This window comes from Dreissena polymorpha, chromosome 3 (genome assembly GCF_020536995.1).
Source record: "Dreissena polymorpha isolate Duluth1 chromosome 3, UMN_Dpol_1.0, whole genome shotgun sequence".
Lineage (NCBI taxonomy): Eukaryota > Metazoa > Mollusca > Bivalvia > Myida > Dreissenidae > Dreissena > Dreissena polymorpha.
In genome coordinates this window covers 98,238,253-98,261,491 of record NC_068357.1, presented here as the reverse complement: position 1 = coordinate 98,261,491, position 23,239 = coordinate 98,238,253, and the positions used below count along the sequence as shown (strand labels likewise).

The following is a 23,239-nucleotide window of genomic DNA, read 5'->3' as shown; positions in this document are numbered from 1 at the left end:
CGGAAATGAAATATGGCAAAAATATGGTGTAAAAAGGGTTAATGCAACTCTGACATTTGGTATCCAGAAAGATAAGTTAGATGAATTAAATTTATACCATTTCCAACGCGGCAATGCGGTCTTGACAAGAGCGAGTGGAAGCTTCAAGAATTACCAAGATCCCCTTTATAGAACATTAATTTATTTCACAAACTTGAAATGTCATATAAGCAATAACTAAGCATTATTAAGTATGTATTATGTCACGTTTGCATGTAAAATAATTGAGAATGTTGGTACCCAATTCGTGTAACAGAAACAAGTGAAAACCATTTTGTTATTATTTTAATAAAGACGTATCGATAAATGCTATTGTAAAAGAGTTATTATTACTGATATTAGTTAACCAATAAATGCGGTAACTTCGGGGAAGTTGGTTTCTGCGCGAGCGTCTGATATTGGTAGCCTTATTAATTTATAATAGCCTGACCGTATTCCATTTCGTACAACGCTAATTTTATATCAGACAATGTCCAAACTTACTGTGTTGTTTTTGCGCTTTAAATTATAGTGATTGATAAATGTCCCATAAGCAATGTTTAATATGATTAATATCACTTTTATACGCAATAACATGTGGGATTGAGGTACCCACCTGGCGTCAGAAAGCGCGTAAAACTTCACCGAATTCCCAGTTATAAAGAGCTATTTCGTGTCAAATACACGGGTAAGGGGGAATGTTTCGGTAATAATTTTGTTAATAACACGGGTAAATACTGGTGAAGTGTTAATTTATTGCATATACGACCAGTGCACGTAATAACGGGTTCGATTTCGGTAAGCGCGCAAGCGTTTGAGAGCGTGTTTAATGTACCGATTTACCCGTTAAAAATAGTTGATGTTCTCTTTAATCGTACAGTATATTTTTTGCATTTGCAGAATAACTAAATGGCATCAACCCCTTTACAAGTGTAATATGGTGTTAAACAAGTCCATAAAATCATCCGGAATATCGCGTAAATCTATATGCAGTCTATAGGCAAAGAAGCCATTTTGGTGTTAGCTTGTCTAGGTTCTCTTCCCGCTGAGCCACGCGATTAAGTGGGCGGAGCGATCACTGATAAGGCGTCATGTCAATTAGGTCAAGCAAACCAAAATCCTATCACTAGAAAGTACAAAAATGGTGCAAGAAATCAACTATTAAACTGAGAATATTTGCAAGCTCAGTTAAAAATGTATGATGGTAGGGTTGAAATACACACAAAGTGACCCCAGCTTCTACAGCAGCAGATTACAGCATGTATTTTGTATTGATGGCAAGGAACCAAGAACCAAACACTGACACCAGAAATATACATGCTCTTCAAGACACATCAAATACTCCATAAGACACACAAAGGCTAACACTAATTTTGACTATAGAGTTAAATGAGACATGCATTTCACTGTCTATGGTAACTATGATTGAAATTTGACTTACATAATCTGCATTTCTGTTTCTATGGTGGCCACAGATTAAAATAATACTTTATTTAGTCTGTATTTTAGTGTTGATGTTGGCCAGTGATAAAAATTAAGCCTTGTTAATCTGTATTTCAGTGTTGATGTTGGCCAGTGATTAAAATTAAGTCTGTATTTCAGTATTTATGGTAGCAACTGAATAAAATAAGTCCATGTAAACCTTATTTCAGTGTCAATGGAGGATGAGTATGGCTATGACATGGATTGAAACTGAAAGTACCTACCAGCCAATCCCCAGATCTCCAACACCCACCTCACATTCTACCGTGCAATAGAGACATCAGGGATCAGAATGGGCTGTGGAGGTGGCTTTAATTTAGTTCAATATGCGGACCGTTAGTATTGATTTGCTTCAATCAGTGCCCAACTAGTCGACTGGGCCATTAACAGTCATATCTGTCTGTTGTTCAACTGATTGACTGTGAGTGTTAAACGTACAGACTGTTAGTATTGATTTGCAGACTGTTAGTATTGATTTGCTTCAATCAGTGCCAAACTGGTTGACTGGGCCATCAACAAGTCAAATCTGTCTGCTGTACCAAATCAATTGGTGGACTGTCTATGGATGTAACAGATTTTAAACAACACAAACTGGTTGACTGGTATTAAAGAGGTCAACTGGATGCTACAGCAGTGATTTGTGGGTGTTAAAGCAGAAGACTTCAGGAGTTGGAACTAGAAGAACCTTTTTGTTTGACCCACACAAAGTTGTTAATTGTGATGTTTTCAGGTCATATGCCCCTATGCATGATTAGCAAAGATGTTTTGGTGGTCTTTTACGCTAAAACCAGTAATGTGCAATTAATTTAATTGTGGTGGTGTATTGACTGGTTTATGTTTCCAATAATTTGGATTTAGGCAGGGGTTGCGATTAAATATCATTTTAACATCTTCTGCCTGTTTTTAGACGGTTAAAACAAATTGAGTAAAGTTATGAGTAAGTAATTAATTAAAACTTAAGTATCCAACAATAAAATGACCCAATAAAATTATCTATGTTAAACAAATCCTGCAGGAGAATTCCATAACCTTGCCACGCAGTGTTGATGAATTTTTTTTTACAATTTACAATTATTTTACCTAAGCTATTATTTATGTTTACTAATTACCTCAATGTTCTTCAGTTGTACATGTGATTGTTAAAACTATGCCTAAATTCAATTGAAGCTAACTTCCAAGTCTACCGGTATTACTGTTTTACTGTTGCTTTATTTCATACAAAGGGTAAAATTGCTCTTATATTTATTGGTAGATATTTTGTTTGTCAATCTAAATATATATAAATAAGTAAATATAAGTACGCCTAACAGTCAATGAAAGTATCCAGAAGCGAACAGGGACAATCACAAGTTATCACACACACAGGAAGTCCTCTAGTTTTGGGAAGGGCCTACGCTTTCAAATTAGTTTATGTAATGTTGGCAAGGTCTCGATGATCAGGTTTATTTGTATGCAGTGTTAATGTGTGGCATTCGAAAATCTTTTTACAACTTATTTAAATCATGTTTTAATTCTTACAACATGTTACAGTTATGCAGTTGTTAATTTACTGGTCTTATTTTACTACAACAAGTCATTGATAATATTGGCATGCATGAAATGGTGAAGAGGTACTTGAATCTAGACCATATTCTTAAAAAAAATAAACTACCATTATTTCTGATAATTCCCTCGATTGCATGTTGTGTTTATTTCGGTACAACAAATAATTCAAATTCTCTTATACATTTTTTTTTCTGTGCATAATATCTTATAAAATGTTTTGTGATTAAAAAATAATGTTTCAGTGCATTTAATATGCATATTGACTATATCTGGGAATATTACCCGGTACATCATTTTAATTTCCATTTCTGCTATATTTTTCTGCACAACAATTGAGGGCAACTGTTGAATGACTGGTGATTATTTGGATAAAATGTTGAAATCTGGATATTTGTCATCAGGCTTTTATATCAAATATCTATTTCAGAACCCATTCTTTATAATCTTTCATCGGAAAAACTAGGGAGCTTCATTTTCTCTTCTAAAATTGCACTGTTCCTGTTTATAAAACTGCAGCAAACTGTAATAATGTGTATGTGTAATTGTATTTTTTTTACTTAACCACTTTTTTCTGCACATTTCACTGATTCTTTTTTTACAGTACTATTCTCTGGGCATTGTTAACCGAGGCAGCATGTTTATTTATTTGTCTATTTATTGTAACAGGAATGCGTCTTTTTATCGTTGTAACAGTAATTTATTTATTCATATTTATATGTACCTGCAGTATTTCTAGAGTGAATCATTCATTTAAAATATGTATTGTTAACATTTGTCTGAGTGCATATGTAGAAACGTGTAATGACTTAAGATATAAAGGAATAGACTCATTGATGTAATTTAATACAGGCTGACCTATATAATGATTGGAAACTAAATGGTGCATTTAATAGTTGTTTGTACAGTTATTTGCAGTTATTATCTTTATAGTTATGTCCTCAACTCTCAAATGGGGGATTAAGAAAGGATAGATTTCCCTTTTTCAACCTGTAAATCAAAAGTGATTGCTGATAGACAAGACAGATATTTATTCAGGCTTGCACAGTGTACATTGTCTTAATATATCTGATAGAAACTGAAACTTAACAAACATATTTACCAACATGTTGTTGTGCACCAATATATTTTGATTTGAATGAACATTATTGCATACTTGTATTGTCATTAAACTTAAATGTGGTGAAAACCTTTTGAAGTGTGACCTTTTTGATAACAACTGGAAATAAAGCTTGAAAAGTAGAAGTATTGGTGTGAGTTAGTTTTTTTAGCTCCACTGGCCAAAGGCCAGCGGGGCTTATGTCATGGTCTTGTGTCCGTTGTGTGTGCGTCCGTGCGTTAACTTTTTCTATAAACATCTTCTCCTAAACTACTGGTCCAATTCTGATGAAATTTCTCAGGAATGTTCCTGTGGTAAACTTCTTTCAAATTTGTTCAAATTATGCCCCTGGGGTCAAATTTGACCCTGCCCCGGGGGGTCAAATAATTGAACATTTGCTTATATAAGGCCTATTTTTGAAAACTTTAAAAATCTTCTTGTCCATAACCATTGGGCCAAGGGCTACCCAATTTGGTATGTAGTGACATCTTATAGTCCTCTACCAAGTTTGTTCAAGTTATGCCCCTGAGGTCAAATTTGACCCTGCCCCGGGGTGTCAAAAAATTGAAAATGTGCTTATATAAGGCCTATTTTGTGCAAACTTTAAAAATCTTTTTGTCCATAACCATTGGGCCTAGGGCTACCAAATTTGCTATGTAGTGACATCTTATAGTCCTCTACCAAGTTTGTTCAAATTATGCCCCTGGGGTTAAATTTTACTCTGCCCCGGGGGGTCAAATAATTGAACATTTGCTAATATAAGACCTACTTTGTGCAAACTTTAAAAATCTTCTTGTCCATAACCGTATGGCGTAGGGCTACCAAATTTGGTATGTAGTGACATCTTATAGTCCTCTCCCAAGTTTGTTCAAATTATGCCCTGGGGTCAAATTTGACCCTTCCCCGGGGGGTTAAAAAATTGAAAATTTGCTTATATAAGGCCTATTTTTTGCAAACTTTAAAAATCTTCTTGTCCATAACCATTGGGCCTAGAGCTACCAAATTTGCTATGTAGTGACATCTTTTAGTCCTCTACCAAGTTTGTTCAAATTATGCCCCTCAGGTCAAATTTGACCCTGCCCCAGGGGGTTAAAAAATTGAAAATTTGCTTATATAAGGCCTATTTTGTGCAAACTTTAAAAATCTTCTTGTCCATAACCATTGGGCCTAGGGCTACCAAATTTGCTATGTAGTGACATCTTATAGTCCTCTACCAAGTTTGTCCAAATTATGCCCCTGGGGTCAAATTTAACCCTGCCCCGGGGGGTTAAAAAATTGAAAATTTGCTTATATAAGGCTTATTTTGTGCAAACTTAAAAAATCTATTTGTCCATTACCATTGGGCCTAGGGCTACCAAATTTGCTATGTAGTGACATCTTATAGTCCTCTACCAAGTATGTTCAAATTATGCCCCTGGGGTTAAATTTTACTCTGCCCCGGGGGGTCAAATAATTGAACATTTGCTTATATAAGGCCTAGTTTTGAAAACTTTAAAAATCTTCTTGTCCATAACCATTGTCCAAGGGCTACCCAATTTGGTATGTAGTGACATCTTATAGTCCTCTACCAAGTTTGTTCAAATTATGCCCCTGGGGTCAAATTTGACCCTGCCCCGGGGGGTCAAAAAATTGAAAATGTGCTTAAATAAGGCCTATTTTGTGCAAACTTTAAAAATCTTCTCGTCCATAACCATTGGGCCTAGGGCTACCAAATTTGGAATGTAATGACATCTTATAGTCCTCTACCAAGTTTGTTCAAATTATGCCCCTGGGGTGAAATTTAACCCTGCCCTGGGGGGTCAAAAAATTGAAAATTTGCTTATATAAGGCCTATTTTGTGCAAACTTTAAAAATCTTCTTGTCCATAACCGTATGGCATAGGGCTACCAAATTTGGTATGTAATGACATTTTATAGTCTTCTACCAAGTTTGTTCAAATTAAGCCCGTGGGATCAAATTTGACCGTTCCCCAGGGGTCACAAAATTGAACATATGCTTATATTGGGCCCATTTTGTGCAAACTATAAAAATCTTCTTGTCCATAACCATTGGGCCTATTTCTACCAAATTCGGTAGGTAGTGACATCTAATAGTTCTCTACTTAGTTTGTTCAAATTATGCCCCTGGGAACAAATTTGACCTTGCCCCAGGGGTCACAAAAATGAACATATGCTTAATAAAGGCCTATTTTGTGCAAATTTTAAAAATCTTCTTGTTCTTTATTATAGAGCCTAGGGCTACTAAATTTGGTATGTAGTGATATCTAATAGTCCTCTACCAAATTTGTTCAAATTATTCCCCTGGGCTCAAATTTGACCCGGCCCCGGGGGTCACAAAACTGAAAATATGACGTTTACCAGTGGAGATTACTGCGGTCGTTTGGCTGTGACCATCAACATCTTGTAAACATGAGATAAAACCCTGTCATTTAGTGCCATTTTAGGTCAGATGGTGACTGTTTAAAAAGGCATTGAAGTAAGAACATGTGTTATGAATGTTTTTCTTATAAACTGAAAAAAGTCGGGTTTTATTTAAATATGTTGAAAGTGACCATATATCCGGATGAAAATATTTTGGATGACATGTTAATTTCATGTCTTTTTTGTAGTGTTAAAACCAGTTTAATAATATATTATTGATTTTAAAAACACAACTTCCATGAACATAATTATTTCAAGAAAAGTCAATATGATACTGCACGGTAAACTCAAACTTTGTATCCAAGAGGTGTTGAAATTAATGAAGTGCAATGTTCTTAACTATTGTATATGCTGCTTTTTAATAACTAATGATTCATTGTTCCATATGTGAATCGTGACTCACGAATTGTGGATATGATTGTCAATTGCTCAACAATCCATATAATTATATTTCTGACCATTTTATAATTTTCTTAATATAAGTTATGAATTGATCTTAGAAGTCAAATGTATTACTTAAATACATTAATAAATTTAAAGAAATAATCTTTAGATTATCATAATATTCTCTGGCCTGTTGGTCTTAGGGATGTGTGGGTTGATGAGCAATTTCTCCTTTTATTATAATTATTTCTACCCTACCTGATCATTTCCTTCATATTCCATTTTAATTTAATTGACGTCTGCAACCTCTTTCAAATTGGGAAAGTCCAAAATGTGTTGTTTGGTAATGTGTTACGGCATTTTGATTCCTATGGGTCTTGTGAATCTGTTTCAAATCAAATGGGTAGATTTGATCTTCAGCATCTAAAAATATGTGAAATAGAAAGAACGACAATATCTTTTGGAGAGATAAATGTACCTACGTAATTAGCAAAGGACCTGTGCACCAATTCCCGGGCTTTTTAGTCTGTTTAGTTAACACGGTAGTAACTTTTTCCATATATAAAAATGCTCACCCTTCCAACTTTATGCGAAAGAGAAAGTCACATGCTTGAGTACATTTCAACCCATGCGCATTGCACGTTTTTTTCGCAAAGAAAAACAGTGGAGCGATAAAGGGCCATCATGGCCCTCTTGTTTGTGTTCACTATAATCCTTTAAAACCATGACATAGCACTGTAAGGGAATTGTTGAATATTTTGTCTTCAAGATTGTGCATTTAATGGTTTCCAACTCATTGCCATGTAAACAGAAAAGGCGCATAAACCCATGTACATACATTAACAGGTATATATTACTTGTCTTAATATAAATTATAAATTTTTGAAGCCTTTGCAAAATTGACAATACTGTGTAAAGAATAAATTAATTTAATTTCACCGATACATTGCATTTACAGTATTTCCTTGGAAAGTCATTAACAAACCTAACATAAAATGCTGCAGACTGCAAAATGCATTTTGTAATTGGTGCATTTTGCAAGTGGTGTAAAATGCTTTTCCTAAAACAGGATTGCAGCTCAGCCACTGTTAATGTCAAACTTGTTTAACCTTCAATTGAAATTTAAAGCAAAAACAATATTATAGATTTAGGATGAACACTCTTAATGTATCCAAAAGAATGTACAGTACATGTGTCCAGATGTAAGTCCGAAATTATTCCCTCAGTCTTAACTTTCCCATAAATTAATGGATTTTAAGTAACTGAACAAAGGTAAACCGTCACAACTTACAAGACCACATGTCACGTATGACATCTCTATACCTCAAAGACCAAGTTAAAACTTACAAAGAATTTAAAGGTCAAATGTGTGCATCTTTAAATTACTTGTCTTGGCCATGTCTTTAGCATGAATTGATGGATTTTTAAATAACTGCTTGATTGTAAACCATGATAAGACCTTGTGTCATATGTAAAATCAGTCTCTCAACCTTGATAGTAATGTGTTGTAATTTTATTGGAGTGTCTGACAGGGGAGAACTGTTCCGTCAAAGATGAGCTCACACCATCTAGCCACCCTCAACAATAGACTAATTAGAAATAATGCCCAGTTTTATATTGTTTCATCATTTCAATGGCGATCGACCTCAGGAATACTAAGAGGTCAAATTTGGACATTAAAACAGCTTGAATATTCCTGTTGAAGCTAAATCTTCACCATATATCATTTGCTTTAAAATAACTTGTCTTCAAAGGTCAAGATTACATTAGATTTCAATGTTGAAAGTCAACTTTGGCCATAAACATGAAAGCTTGTTTCTGAGACATTAGTTGAGTTTTGAGACTAAAGTGGAGTGTGGGGGTATCTGTGCCCCATATCTTCCAAGAGTTTATGTTACACATCATTTACATTGACACATAAGTCTTTTTAATTTCTATGTAATGCGCTGTGTACTACGCTAAATTTTAAATGCATTTCAAAATTGAGAAGTGAGGTATAATAATTAAGTTACAACTGACATTATTTTAGCACACACAAAAATGGAAATCTTTAGAAAATACATGTTTGTTCCAATAAATAAAGGACAAGATCATGATTTGAAAGCAAATGAATAAAATAACTTAACCCGTTGCATGCTGGGAAATTTGTCGTCTGATTAAATGTCGTCTGCTGAATTTCTAAAATTAGCATTTTCTTCGATTTTTTTCCAAGAATACTATCAGAATAGCTAACTGTTCGGATCCTGAAGAGATCTGTGGTGTCTCATCTGACTGTTTGCAAAGGCTTTCAAGATTCCGTTCCAGCACTGAAAGAGTTAATTAATTTTACTTATAAAAGAGGTTGGTGCAAAGCAATTAAACCTCACAAAAAATGCATCATTGCTTAAATTTGTCCTAAAACGTTGAAAAACATGGGCTTCTGGATACTGCAGTTATTACTTTACTTCCTTACACTCATTAAATTGACTTAAATCAAATGGCTCCACTGTTTAAACAACTGATAAACTTCAATTAGACTTTTTAAGGTCAAAATATGCGCTTTAAACAAGAAACCTTGAAACAAGCCAAGATAACCTCAGATGTTAGTGTACCATGTTTGTCTCAACCTTTTCAGCGCTGGAAACGAATTTTAAAGGCCTTTGCAAACAGTTTGGATCCAGATGAGATGCCACAGAATGTGGCGTCTCAGAAGGATCCAAACTGTTTGCTATTCTGATAGTATTGACAAAAAATCGAAAAAAATGCTAAGTTTAGAAATTCAGCAGACGACATTCCAGCAGATGACAAATTTCCCAGCATGCAAAGGGTTAACAAAAATTTTGAAGGTTGTTATAAGGGAGAGACAACTGAATGACATTTATGTAATCAAATCAGAAATGTATTTGCTTATCATGCAAACTTCAACTTAACTTTGTCTTACAAAGTTTAAAAGCACTGGCTCCCAATTACTCAAATCATTTCATTACTTAGTTAATAATTACATTCACTACAGTATAAATCTGAATAACATTAATTTGAGTTTTAAGGCCAGAGCATGTTACACAAAATGAACCATTAAGCCAGTTCAGACCAGCTTTAAACTTCAAATACTTTTAACCTTGAGAGAGGCAAAGATAGCCTTAAGCATAACTTTCACCTTTTGAGCAAAACTTGCATAGCTTTTTATCAGGAAGAACAAACTGAGTGTCTTCTGTAAGCAAATCAGAAACATGTTTGCTTATTATGTAATATTTATAAAACCGCATCCTGTTATAAAGTTTTACAAACATTGCTGTAAACAAGAATAAACTGCCACAGTATTGATCCAATCTGTGGACCTGGATGAGCTGACAGCTGATCAATGTCATAGTCTCGCTCTTGGAATATGGGGCTTAATGCAACTGCTTCAAGTGTAGTACCAGATTAGCCTGTGAAGTAGCCACAGGCTAATCAGAACAACACTTTCCTCCTTGACTGGATTTTTGCAAAGTAGACTTTCTTTACAAGAAAAATACCATACAAGAAGAAAGTGCCATCCCTGATAAGTCTGTGCAGATTGCACAGGCTAATCTGGGATGACACTTGACACACATGCATTAAACCCTCTTTCTCCAGGTTGAGGATCATATTTCTTTGAATCTTGTTCACTTCACAGAATATTTATTACACTTTACATGCATTAAGGCTTTTTTATGTTGTTGAAAGAGATGCATAAGGGGAATGGGGTCATATTTATAAGGAACATGTATCCTTTTTGCTGCCCTTGTGTAACAAAAGTGGACAGATAAAAATACACGAGGTTCACACTACGCAACAAGCATCACATTTGAAATACATTTATCTTCTTAATGAAATGATGCCAGCATGGAAAAATATGCAGGTCCATTTAAGCAAGGGATGAAAAAACACAAATAAAACACAACTGTTTTACATGTACCGGTAATGGGCATAACTGAAAAGCAGAAATGTTTTATCTTATGATAAAATTATGATATTATCTGAAATGATAATGGTCCTTGATCAAAACAAATACTCGAGTAAAGTCACTGATAAATCTTATCATATAATAATGATTTCCTTGACAAACATGAATCTAAACATATGATTATGAACGTTACAGCAATCTATTGAAAGATGTGCACTTTATAGATCCAGTATTTTTTTTAAACAAACCAACTTTTGATGATTATTGGCATTTGATTACAATTCATTCAGGTTTACTGATATCTAAGTTAACTTGATGTATTCTATAACGTTGACCAAGGCCATAACAAGCCTCATTTTATTTAATGTTAGGTCAATACAAATCTTTTACCCTTTCAGTGCGGGAACCGAATTTTGGAGGCCTTTGCAAACAGTTTGGATCCAGATAAGACGCCACAGAACGTGGCATCTCATCAGGATCCAAACTGTTTGCTATTCTGATAATATTCTTTGAAATAAATCGAAGAAAATGCTTATTTTAGAAATTAAGCAGACAACATTTTAGCAGACGACAAATTTCCCAGCATGCAAAGGGTTAAGGCCCTTTCCCCCATAAGAAGTGAAACCAGAACAGCCTGCGAGTAACTCGCAGTCTGTTCAGGTTTAATGCTGTTTGCTGCTCATCAGTATCTAGAAAGGTCTGACATGAAGCCTTTAAAACTTGAATTTAGTAATGAATAAATAAATGTGTCAAAATACGAGATCTAAATGGTTAATTAGTTAATTCTTGTTTGTTTTTGTACATACAAAAATTGCCTCTCCTTGCTGGCCAAAATGGTGACCAACAAGCTTTAATACTTGCAGTAAATAAGCTGTAAACTGCATCCTATAAGTTTAATGTTTGCACAATATTGAAAACTGAACTTGAGTTTGTGCTTTTTTTCCCGTTTATCTCACACAAAACTCCATAGAATACCGGTAAGTACAGATGATATCAAATAACACAGCATCATGTTTGTGAACGTTTAATAAAAAACACACAAGTAAGTCTGTATATCATTTGATACAAACTGAGAAATAAGGACGTTCAATTGTCCAGCTCTAAAGCAGGAACAAATGAAATTATGGGATGAATAATAATGAAAAAGATTACAAATGCAATCAGATTTTAAATATGCTCCATTCACATAATTATATTTAGGTCCCCAAACGTAAAATATGAACTTCAGAAAACCCTGAATAAGGAATGCAGTTAACACAACCACCAATTGGAATGGAAGTAACAAGCTGAATACTGCGAAAAATACAAATACTGTTTAAAACTGTAAAAAATCATTATATTAAAACATGTCAGCATTGCGCAACCCTTGAATGTGGACTGCGAACAAATATAGGCTTTAAGACTGGTTCCCATGATCACAAGTAACAGTACTATGAACCTTTTAACAAATTATCTTTAACTCATTCAGTTATATGGTGACAGTCACACTAATACCCTTTTAATTAACAACGTAGGTAGCAGTGTTCCAATATGGAAACTGTTTTTTTACAATACTTAAGGTAGAAAACAACACAATCCTCTGTCAACATAACAGTAAACACAGTTTTTAATCATATGAAAAATATCAGTTAATGTTTTCTGACATCTACATCAACTAATATCAGAATTTGTTAAGTGTTTTTTATTTCAGACACTATCATATAATGGCCTGAGGGTAATCTTTATTGTTTTTTCTCCACTTAAACTTAAATGCAACTTTCATTTCTCACCATATAACGCTTCACTGAGCACGAAAACTATGGACAGGTAGTGGGTTAAAATGGGCCTTCGCACGTTTTGGTAAATTGACAAAATTAAAAAATATGTTTCAGATTCACAAATTTTCATTGTAATTATGATATGTGTGAGGAAACAGTAATACTTAACATTTACCATGCTTTAAAATATCCATTATATGCATTTTTGATGATTTAAAAACCTGAAAATTATAAAGCGTTGCAACACAATTAAAGTAAAACAATTGAATAATTTGGAGAGTTCTGTTGTTGTTGTTATATTTTGTGATCCTACAATGATTGCTTATATAAAGAATAAAATACATCGCTCATTGTATGAGCACGGATGGCCGAGTGGTCTAAGCGATAGACTTTTACTCCAGGGGTCAGTGGTTCGAGCCCAGTTGAGGGTTACTTTTTTCTTTCTTTAATTTTACTCTTGTTTTTTTACTGGAGCTTTTTATAGCCAATATTTACATTTATCAATATAAAGCATTTATTTTTATGACAAACTTCAATACATGCCAAAATCTGTGAAAAGGCCCCTTTAACAGGATACTTATTTTTGTCAATTTAAACCTTAGCATGTATTTGTTGGAGCTCCCTTGTATATACATGAATCACTTGAGCCATGATTTGAGAAAATGAGGCATGTTCATAGTGTTATCCCAGATAAGTCTATGCAGCAAATATTTTTATTCTTATTCTTAAATGCATAAATATAAATAATAAAAAAAATAAAGAAAAAAAAATCAAAAAAAAAATCAATAAAAAAAATCAGTGATTAAGTCCCTTTAAAACATTACAGAATGGTGATTTTACATCTAAGTGTTGTTATCTTAAAATGAGGTTGCAATATTGTCAAAATCCACTCATCTCATACATCCTAGGATTTCATTTTTTATTAAGAATCCTATGATAATTTAATAATAATATAAAGATCTATAAATAAACATTTAATGGCCGAATTCAAATAAGATTGGTTATTGATAGAGCATTGAATCTTTCTCAGACAATATCCACCAATAAACATTCTTTAATGATAGATGTTTTCTCCTAGGAAATAAGACGATTCAACTTGTGACAAAGTTTTTTCTTGTTAGCGTATCGGTACATACTATATGTCCTGAATAAATTGGGCGCTTATAACACTTCATAAGTTGAATTTTGGCATCTTTAAAGATCTTTGCTTTGAACCGGTGAATTAATGGCATTACATGTAATGTTAGAATTTGATTACCAATAAGATAAGCTTTATTGTCCCCTACTGGTTTCACCAGAGGGGACTTATGGTTTGCGCTTTGTGATTCTGTCTGTGAGTCTGTCTGTCTGTCACACTTTTCTGGATCCTGCGATAACTTTAAAAGTTCTTCATATTTTTTCATGAAACTTGCAACATGGATAGATGGCAATATGGACATTATGCATGTCATTTCATTTTGTTCCTACGTCAAAAATTGTGGTTGCTATGGCAACCAAAAATAAAATGTAAAAAAATGGTGGAATTTCTGACAATGGTGGAACCGGTAGGGTACCATATTGCTTGACAATAGCCTTGTTACATTATATAAAGTAGTACAGTCATGTATTCTGTACCATCAATCTACAACGTTACTTACAATCCCGATACAGACGAAATATTTGTCATACCTAACCTATAGTCACATGACTCAAATCTTGTATTGTCCGGGGGAATTTCCGTGAAAACCTGATATAGCTGATCTTTGCTTATTTATAGATCTTTGTTTTATATTATGTTCAACTTAAGTTTCTTCTTAAATGTTTTTTCTTAGCAAATACATTGTATGTGTTATACAATTAGAATAAATAATCATTATAAAATTGGAACATGATTAAAATGCATCTATAAATGTTCCCTGGCAGTAAATGAAATTGCCACATGTTTATTAAATTAAAACAAAATTTATGACATATTTTCTCTAGAAGAATCGTTGAAGTGGAACCCTTCTAAATTAAAAAAGAGCATGAAAATGTATGATATTTTAAAATGAGTGGCGAATATTTACAGAATGTTACCACATATTTTTATTTAACAATACCAGCATGTATCATAGTGTAACAATGATACAAGACCATATGTGCACACTGCTGGCTTGTAATTATAACTCATAACAGCTCATAATCCTGCTAGGTGTATAATGTATCCAGTAGCTGATGCAACAAGGAATTATTTCGGTCCAATGAATATTAACAGCTAACACGTTGTTGTCCTGTGTCACACAATGATGTGAACGAAATAAAACATCAATAAGTAAATAGCCATGAATAAATTAACACACCATGTGCTATTCACAGCATGTAACATCTTTAACGGATTAATTCCCAGAATATAGAAATAATCGTATATAAGAATTTGGCATAAAATATATCTAATTGAAGTCAGATAAAATGTTGAGCCGTAATATACCAGTACTGGTAATTTAAGATAAAATGAACAATTAAACTCCATTAATAGCATACACAAAATGGATCACTTTTTAAGTGTCTCACATGAAAACATCATACAAAGGAAAGATGAGAGTATTAAAATGGCTTGTTCATAAAACATCTTATTCAATGAGCAAACAATTTGCTTGTATTAAATGTACAATATCTGGCTTATAAATCACTTTTATAATCCTTCTAAATTCACAAATTCTAAATATTTGAATCCAAAATAGAGCTTTTAAGAAAATTACATTAAAACAATATTTTTGATAAAGGAAGAATTTTGTATGCACCTAGATGCACCCAGGTCCATTACTAGTAAGTGAAAGGTTCACTTCAAACATGCATACAATTGGTATCACAACTCACATTAATCTTCATCACTACCGCTAAGATTAACGTTTGTATATGCAGTTCCATTTTCCTTATAATAATCTTTATTTTTATGAATCTTTGGACTAGAATCATTGATGTCCAAGAGTTTTGTTTTACTATCAATTTTTGTACGTTTTTTAACACTTCCATCTGTTGTTTCCACTGCCTTTTTGTTTCTTTCTGTCACTCCATTAACTGGATTTGCTTCCTGTATAACAGGAAGTGTGGTTTCTTGCTTTTTCATTCTGTACGATTCCTGTTTTGATGAAAATCTCCGAGATTCATATACGGTGTCTTCGTTGTCAAATTCATCCAAACCTGGAACATTTCATGTTGAAATTTTGCCATATACTTATCAAAGATTTGAACCATCACAACAACAATCCTTTAACAAAAAATTCAATGAGAATCCAAATGAAGATATCAATCACTAACAAAATCGGTCGTTTTTTTTGCTCACATTTCAATCTTGCAAAAAATCATATTTAATTAACATGACATCAGTTGATTTATATTAAACATATTATGTATTTGAAATTTTCATGTCATATACCCGTTATGCTATATACTGTTTATCGCGGTAAGTGATACAAATTTTAATTCTTTTTTAAATTAACTAAAAAAAAAGAATATACACAAAATGTACTTTAAAAAATTATTTACTTTTTAGTGTAAAAAAATAACAACACAATGAACACAGAGAACAATATATTTTACTCAAGAAGGATGGAAAATTAAAACTTTGAGTCTTTTTACATCAAAGCAATGATATCTTTGACTAAGTACATGTATGAAATACAAATACTGTTTGATAGAACGTTTATTGCACAATTCTGCTTGGACCATTTCCTTATAAATGCAATTTAATGCTTGAACTTTAAGTTTGCACAACAGGATAGTGGCTGTTTGCTATTAGATCCTGATTCCAAGAAAACAGTTTTTATTTTACTACACATTTAAAGTCATAACTTAAGTTTTGTTTATCTCTCCCACAAACCTCCTTGTAAATGATGAACGAGAAGGCCATACATGATTTAATATGTTATGGTTGTGCTTGTGGTGTATTAAATATGCTCTAAAACAAAAGATTAATCTGTCAAAGTTTGTCAATGTATAGCAGAGTAAGCTATTTGATCATTCTCATTTAACTTTATCAATATGTGACGAACATAAATCTTTGTAAGTCGTTCAAATACAATAATATTGTTTTGACATAGCTGATATGAAATCTTCTAAGTTAACTGTACTGGTTCAAGCAGAAGGAAAAAAAGCCTAATTTGATAACAGAATACCAGAAATTGCAAAGTTGAAATATCTAACTTGACAGATATTTTATCTCTTTCATCATCAGTTTGCTTTTCATTCCAATTAATAGCATTTCTTCTCAACCATCAATCAAGATGCAAAGTGTTTAAAAAAAATTGTTCATTAACTACCGATAATCAATCTTTTTTAAACATATAAATGTACTACAAATTGCATATCATTAAAACCAAGTAAGCCTTTGATCTTGATGAAAGTACACACTACTTGATAAGAATATGGGGCAAACACTAATTCAAACACTAATTCAAATACTTATTCAAAGTTTGATGATTAAAAATGTGATGTCAGATTTATAGTTGTATATAGACGAGTTAATTGTTATTGATTACATTCGAGATTTTCCGCGCATGCGCACTGACTGGTTGGCAAAAACACTGGTTACAGTCACGTAAAACATGTATAAAGGACTTTTGTTTAGTCAATTAAACCATAAAAAATCCGAAATAATCATTACAACTCTTAAACAATAGTGCAAATATATCATATTTAGTACCAATAAATGTATATTCATATATATAATTTCCTCTTTATAATATACAAATTAGTTATTAGCATCAGAGTAAACGTGGTCGGAAGACTAAATACTGACAATACCACACAACAAAACAATAAATTAGCCGTATTCTTTTGTAAAGTAAGACTTAAAAAAATGATATTTCAAAACTTATAAAACATATATTAATCTGATTATAACTATGAAAGGTGTGGATATTGTTATTGTTCATCAGAGATCGAAAGTGTATTATAAGAGGCGCATTTAATCAATTATAAAACAAAGCCATAAAAAACGGAATAAATTACAATCGTTAAATGTCGTGGTAACTTTCTTTTCCATAGAATGAATTTTCGTTCCGTTTCCATTGAATTACAATATTAATAAATTTTAATTAATATACAAATGGAAATAAAACCTGCATCTTGTGCAAATTGAACTGTCTTTGCATGTATATTGAAATCTCTAAACAAGTAATAAGGAGTGATACATGTAACAATCTTGCATTTTATCATAAATATATATTTATTTAATTTATTTTACGCAAATATTGTTTATCCATTGTGATTTCTTTGTTTCATGATGATTGCTTTGTTTCATGATGGTGTTACGTGCACTGCAAGAACGTACAATCTTTACACTAAATTGCTGAGTTTACATTTGCCGGTACCCGCGTTAAATACATCAATTGTGTAGCAGTAATATTGCACAATATTTTAAATTTAAAGTTATAAAGCACTGTATTATTATGATTAAACTGGCTAACATATAGATACACATGTTCCTGTTAATCCGTTTCGGACAAATATCATCTTTTTTTAATATGTTAAATTATTTATTAAAGCAAATGTTACGTATTATGGCTTAAATATTTGGCTTGCTCAATATGACTGCTCAATATGCCAAGAGATGACATGGAGGTATCATAAAGTCTGCCACATGTGGTCTATGCAGGGACCCAATTAAAGTATAGGTCCCTATGTTTATGACACAGGCATGTTTTCTGTGTAATTGTCTGGGCAGTCTCCGATCATAACGAGATCATATGCTTGTGACGAACAAAGGTGCGATTAAACACGGTTAGAAATGCTGAAACAAAAGTGTCAAAATTGGTGTGCACAATTAACTAAAACAATTAGATTTATGAATTTATTTGCTGTGTAACAAGGTAAGTTTGTACAGATATATTAAGGTTAAAATCAGTTTCTATATGTTGCGAACAAAAAGTGATCTATTTGTTGTTTGTTTTCATCCTTATTTGTGTTTTTTCATTAAATTTAATTTATTCTAAAAGAATTTCCATTTCTGAAATTTTGTATCTAACATGGACGTGAAGATGCGTTTGTTAGAGATTTTTGTGGTTACCCGTGTGTGGTTACTAACCACATACCGAGCTCGTAGATAGTGTTCTACTCCAAAGCTCGTTTTTAGTTAAAACAAATAATAACAACAATATAATCGTTCCAGAAATGAATTTCCACGCATGCTTATGTTTTATTCATACATAAGTAGTAAAATTATATTTGATACAGTTCATGATTATCAATAAAAACGATGATTATGTCAACATACTCTATTTGTGCTTATATGAATTTCACCTCTTTTTGCCAACCAGTGGGCGGAGTCTAAACTTTGCAGGTGCGTGTGACGTCATGCGTTAACTCGTCTATTTAAGTACATTGAGCATGTTAAGCTACTGAATGTAATGGAAAAGGCTAAATGCCTGATATTTTAAAATATTTTTGTCTTTTTTCTTGTTTTTGAAAAAATAAATAATTTTCAAAACTAATAGAGATGTATCAGGGTAACAAGTGTAAAATATTGACCTTTTGCTTCAAGGTCATAGTGAGACCGTGGCTGATCAAGCCTTTTCATTTGTCATTGTCACATTTTTTTCACAAACCCAAAAGAAATATTCATAAAAAGTAAGAAATCACTCTACCTATTGCTTCAAGGTCATACTGAGACAGGGGCTGTTCTCCCTTGATCAGATATAGAACAGAGCGTGAGGGCCAGAACAGGTGTATCAGTACCAGGAATGACAACCAGTCAGCTCCATATGTGATACCTGAAACAAAAGGTATATGAGTTGTGCTTTGGGAATTTAGGGCAGGGCTCAACATTAACTTAAAAACCTGCCAGGCAAGTTCTTAGAAATTCTACTTGCCCTGAACATAAAGCCACTTGCCCAAACATGAAATATCACATTAACTGTAAACCTCATATTTGTTTATAAAGATCAAAATGATACACCTAAAAAAACTTTGTTATTTTTGCACATTTAGCAAAATGATTACAGCAATTAAAAGGTACTAAAAGTCTAAATTAACTGCTCTTTGTTCTTTTTTGCACTTGCCTTAGCGGACAACTAGATTATAAAATAACTTGCCCGGACCCAACTTTCACTTGCCAGGGGCAATAGGACAACGGTTAATGTTGAGCCCTGTAGGGCTTAATGCATGTGGGTAAAGTGCCGTCCCTGTTTGGCCTATGCAAACAACACTTTCCACTTTTATTTTTATTTCTAATTGAAGGAAGTAATCTTTTCTTAGTGAAAATTCAGGATGAGCGGAAAGTGTCAACCCTGATTAGCCTGTGCAGACTGCACAGGCTAATCTGAGAAACATTTGTACACACATGCAATAAGCCCTGATTTCCCATAGCGCGGCTCATATGCTGCTAGTTTTTCAATAGTTGTATAGGAAATTAAAAAACAAGAGCACCGCATAACGGGTGCCACGCTCGGCTCTGAAAGCTTGTCAGAATTAATTTTTTTAGAGGTCACAGTGACCTTGACCTTTGACCTTGTGACCCAAAAATGGGTGTGGTGTGTAGAACTCATCAAGGTGCATCTACATATGAAGTTTCAAAGTTGTAGGTGGAAGGACTTTGATTTTAGAGCCAATTTAAAAAACCTTTACAAACCTTGACACGGACGGCGGACACGATGCGCTGGCTATGACAATACCTCGGGTTTTCTCCGAAAACAGCCGAGCTAATAATAATAATTGATTACATGTATTTAGGGCCATGTCAACAAAGCTTAGAAATATATTTTTGTCATATTTGTATAGCAAATTCACGAAAAAATATCTAATAATAAACAATTAACAAAAGGAAATATCTCCATAACTATTGAATGCAGAGCAATACTTCATGTGCAACTCTAAATTCTCTTCAATGAGTTCTATTCAACTATGAAGTTTCAGGTTTATTATAAATAACTGAAGAGAATTAAATAGTTATAAAAGGAATACATTTAAACTGTTGATGGATGGACAGAACGGGAGAATTCCATAGAAAACCTCAGAAAAAGTTGCTGGGCCCCTAAATTATCACAAGGTTGATTCAAGACTTAAACTAAATAATAACTTACTAAGAATAGTTTTATATCTCCACAGATAAGAAAATTGGTTGGCTATAAGGACCAGCACTGGTAGGTAAATAAACCAAACAAGGTAGTATGCCGCAAACTGGTGGTAGAAATCGAGTCGAGCCAGAAGAGTCATGGGAAAATCATGTCGCATTGTGGCCCGAAGTTCAAAGAAGAACCATATCATGACAACCAATCTGAAGGCCACAATCACGTATCCAGGCCAACTGTTCCACTCATCTACATTGGTAATGAGGTCAACTTTTGTCTGAAATATACATATGCATACAAAACACTGCTAATTTGTAAGTAAAAAAGTGTTAACAATAATAAGGTAATCTATGTCTCATTTACACTGTAGGACTTAATAACAAACTGAGAAAATCAATAATTGCATGAACAATTATGGATTCCACAACCAAATTTGCGATATATTAGAAAAGGTGATATAAAGATTTTAAAGCCCTGGCATAAAGAGACAAGAGATGTGTTTGTTGGAAACACAATGCCCCCTATTGCGCCGCTTTGAAATAAAATTTCAATTTATCATTTGGCAGGTTTAGAAATTATCTCCCTTTTAAAGCTTATTACTTCCCTTGGATTGTATTTTTTGACTTTCGACCTTGAAGGATGACCTTGACCTTTCACCACTCAAAATGTGCAGCTCCACCAGAAGTAAGAAAGAGATAAAATGGAGAAATGAATTATTTTTTTTTTGACCTTTGACTTTGAAGGATGACCTTGACCTTTCACCACTCCAAATTTGCAGCTCCACGAGATACACATGCATGCCAAATATGAAGTTGCTGTGTTCAATATTAAAAAAGTTATGGCGAATGTTAATGTTTTCGGACGGACGGAATATTTGATATTTGACCTTGAAGGATGACCTTGACCTTCATCTTTCACCACTCAAAATGTTCAGCTCCAGGAGATACAAATGCATGCCAAATATCAAGTTGCTATCTTTAATAGTGAAAAAGTTATGGCCAATGTAAAGGTTTTCAGATGGACAGACAGACGCCATATATTAGACATTTTACCTTGAAGGATGAACTTGAATATCACCTTTCACCACTCAAAATGTGCAGCTTCGTGAGATGCAAATGCATGCCAAATATCAAGTTGCTATGTTAAATATTGAAAAAGTTATGACCATTAAAGTTTTGGGACGGACGGACTGACATACTGACTGACGGACAGTTCAACTGCTATATGCCACCCTACCCGGGGCATAAAAACAAGATTAATTATTTTGCTGAATAACGCAATAACTACAAATGTGGTTGGTTACTATTGTCAACATTTAAAACTTAACCCAAATACTCATCAACTTGCTATTCAAGTATCATTTATGATCACACCCAGAGCTCCAGATAAGGATTTAGTCTAAAGGGTATTTCACCCCCCGATATTATTGTTAAAGCGTATTTTACTCCTTTGTTTCAGCCATAAAGGGTATATAGGAATATTAAGGGGTATTTTCCATTTCTATAGAAAACTGACAAAGTAAAATGCATGTTTAATCTAGAAATATTATTACTTGTTATTTATATTATTAAATGCAAACAGAATGAATTTAAAATGAAGATATGAACAGACTTTCTTTAAAAAATATTCCCGCAGGAGATGCTAGTCGCTTAAAACCCGCCTTTTTTTATCCACAAACATGACGGGCCACAATTTTAAAAAATTACAAGCTTATTTTGATTGACTTTCTTTTGATTCAAAGGTTAAATTACACTAAAAACTCAACTGGAGTATTGGTTAAACCGGTTAAGCACTTAAATCGATGTAAATTAAAATACGTACCAAGATTTGTATTGTGTTTTGTTGCGTACTTGGATGATTTTTAATGCGTTTTTTTTTTTCAATGCGTAAATACGCAGATACGCCTCTTATCTGGAGCTCTGATCACACCACAATTGTGTAAAGTAAATTAAGTAAGGTACATTTTTTTAGAACAAACTTGAATTATGACAAAATATATATATGTTTTAAAAAAACTTACTAGACTAACAATGAAGAACACTGTGTTGAGAACTGTGTAAACTGTCCAGATGCCAATGACGTGTAATTTTGAAGACAATGTCAAACTTGTCACTGTCCATCCTTTGGCAATTACCAGCAATAACAGCATGAACAAACACTCTGCCAAAATCCCGAGTAAATTTCCCAGCACTTTTAACCACTCTGCTCCAACTCCATTGAATGCAAAAATGAGCACATGAAGGAAGTTAAAAGAAATGCCAGCAAACTCTCCACAAATACACACAGTAAACATCTTGGTAATTGTATGAAGTTGCTTGTAAAAAGCCATTAGCCACACAACAATTGTTGGTATATACAGTAAACAGAATATGGCGTATATCTCAAACACATCGTGCATTTCAAACGAGAACTGGTGTTCAAATGGGTTCAAGTGCTTCGATGCCGGGTCACCATTGACCAGCCATATGTCATATTCCACTTCAAAATCCAAGTCTGTTCTTTCTTGCCAGCTACAAGATTGTGATGTGCGATGACAGGCTACTAAACTCACATACCAAAACCTGAAAACAATATATGTATTATTTGTATACTTAAACATACAGTGAATC

The 23,239-nt window shown here is 33.4% G+C and overlaps 2 protein-coding genes across 3 annotated transcripts in view; one reads left to right on the top strand and one right to left on the bottom strand.

Annotated features, from left to right (window-relative positions):
- LOC127875468 (transcription factor IIIB 90 kDa subunit-like) overlaps positions 1-4,287 on the top strand; it is a 45,601-nt gene extending 41,314 nt beyond the window's left edge. The window contains exon 17 of the mRNA XM_052420540.1: positions 1,671-4,287. Coding sequence (XP_052276500.1) covers positions 1,671-1,708 — 38 coding nt within the window. The 3' untranslated portion in view covers positions 1,709-4,287. The remainder of the gene's footprint in view (positions 1-1,670) is intronic.
- LOC127875469 (uncharacterized) overlaps positions 1-23,239 on the bottom strand; it is a 28,057-nt gene that overhangs the window by 3,084 nt on the left and 1,734 nt on the right. Inside the window, exons 2-5 of one of the 2 annotated variants that reach the window (XM_052420542.1) lie at positions 22,651-23,191; positions 20,643-20,907; positions 19,209-19,334; positions 10,747-15,765 (exon numbers count right to left, since the gene is read on the bottom strand). In XM_052420542.1, the coding sequence (XP_052276502.1) occupies positions 15,443-15,765; positions 19,209-19,334; positions 20,643-20,907; positions 22,651-23,191 (1,255 nt within the window). In that variant the 3' untranslated portion in view covers positions 10,747-15,442. Of the gene's footprint in view, positions 1-10,746; positions 15,766-19,208; positions 19,335-20,642; positions 20,908-22,650; positions 23,192-23,239 lie in introns of those variants that run through there. The other variant, XM_052420541.1, reaches the window with a different exon arrangement.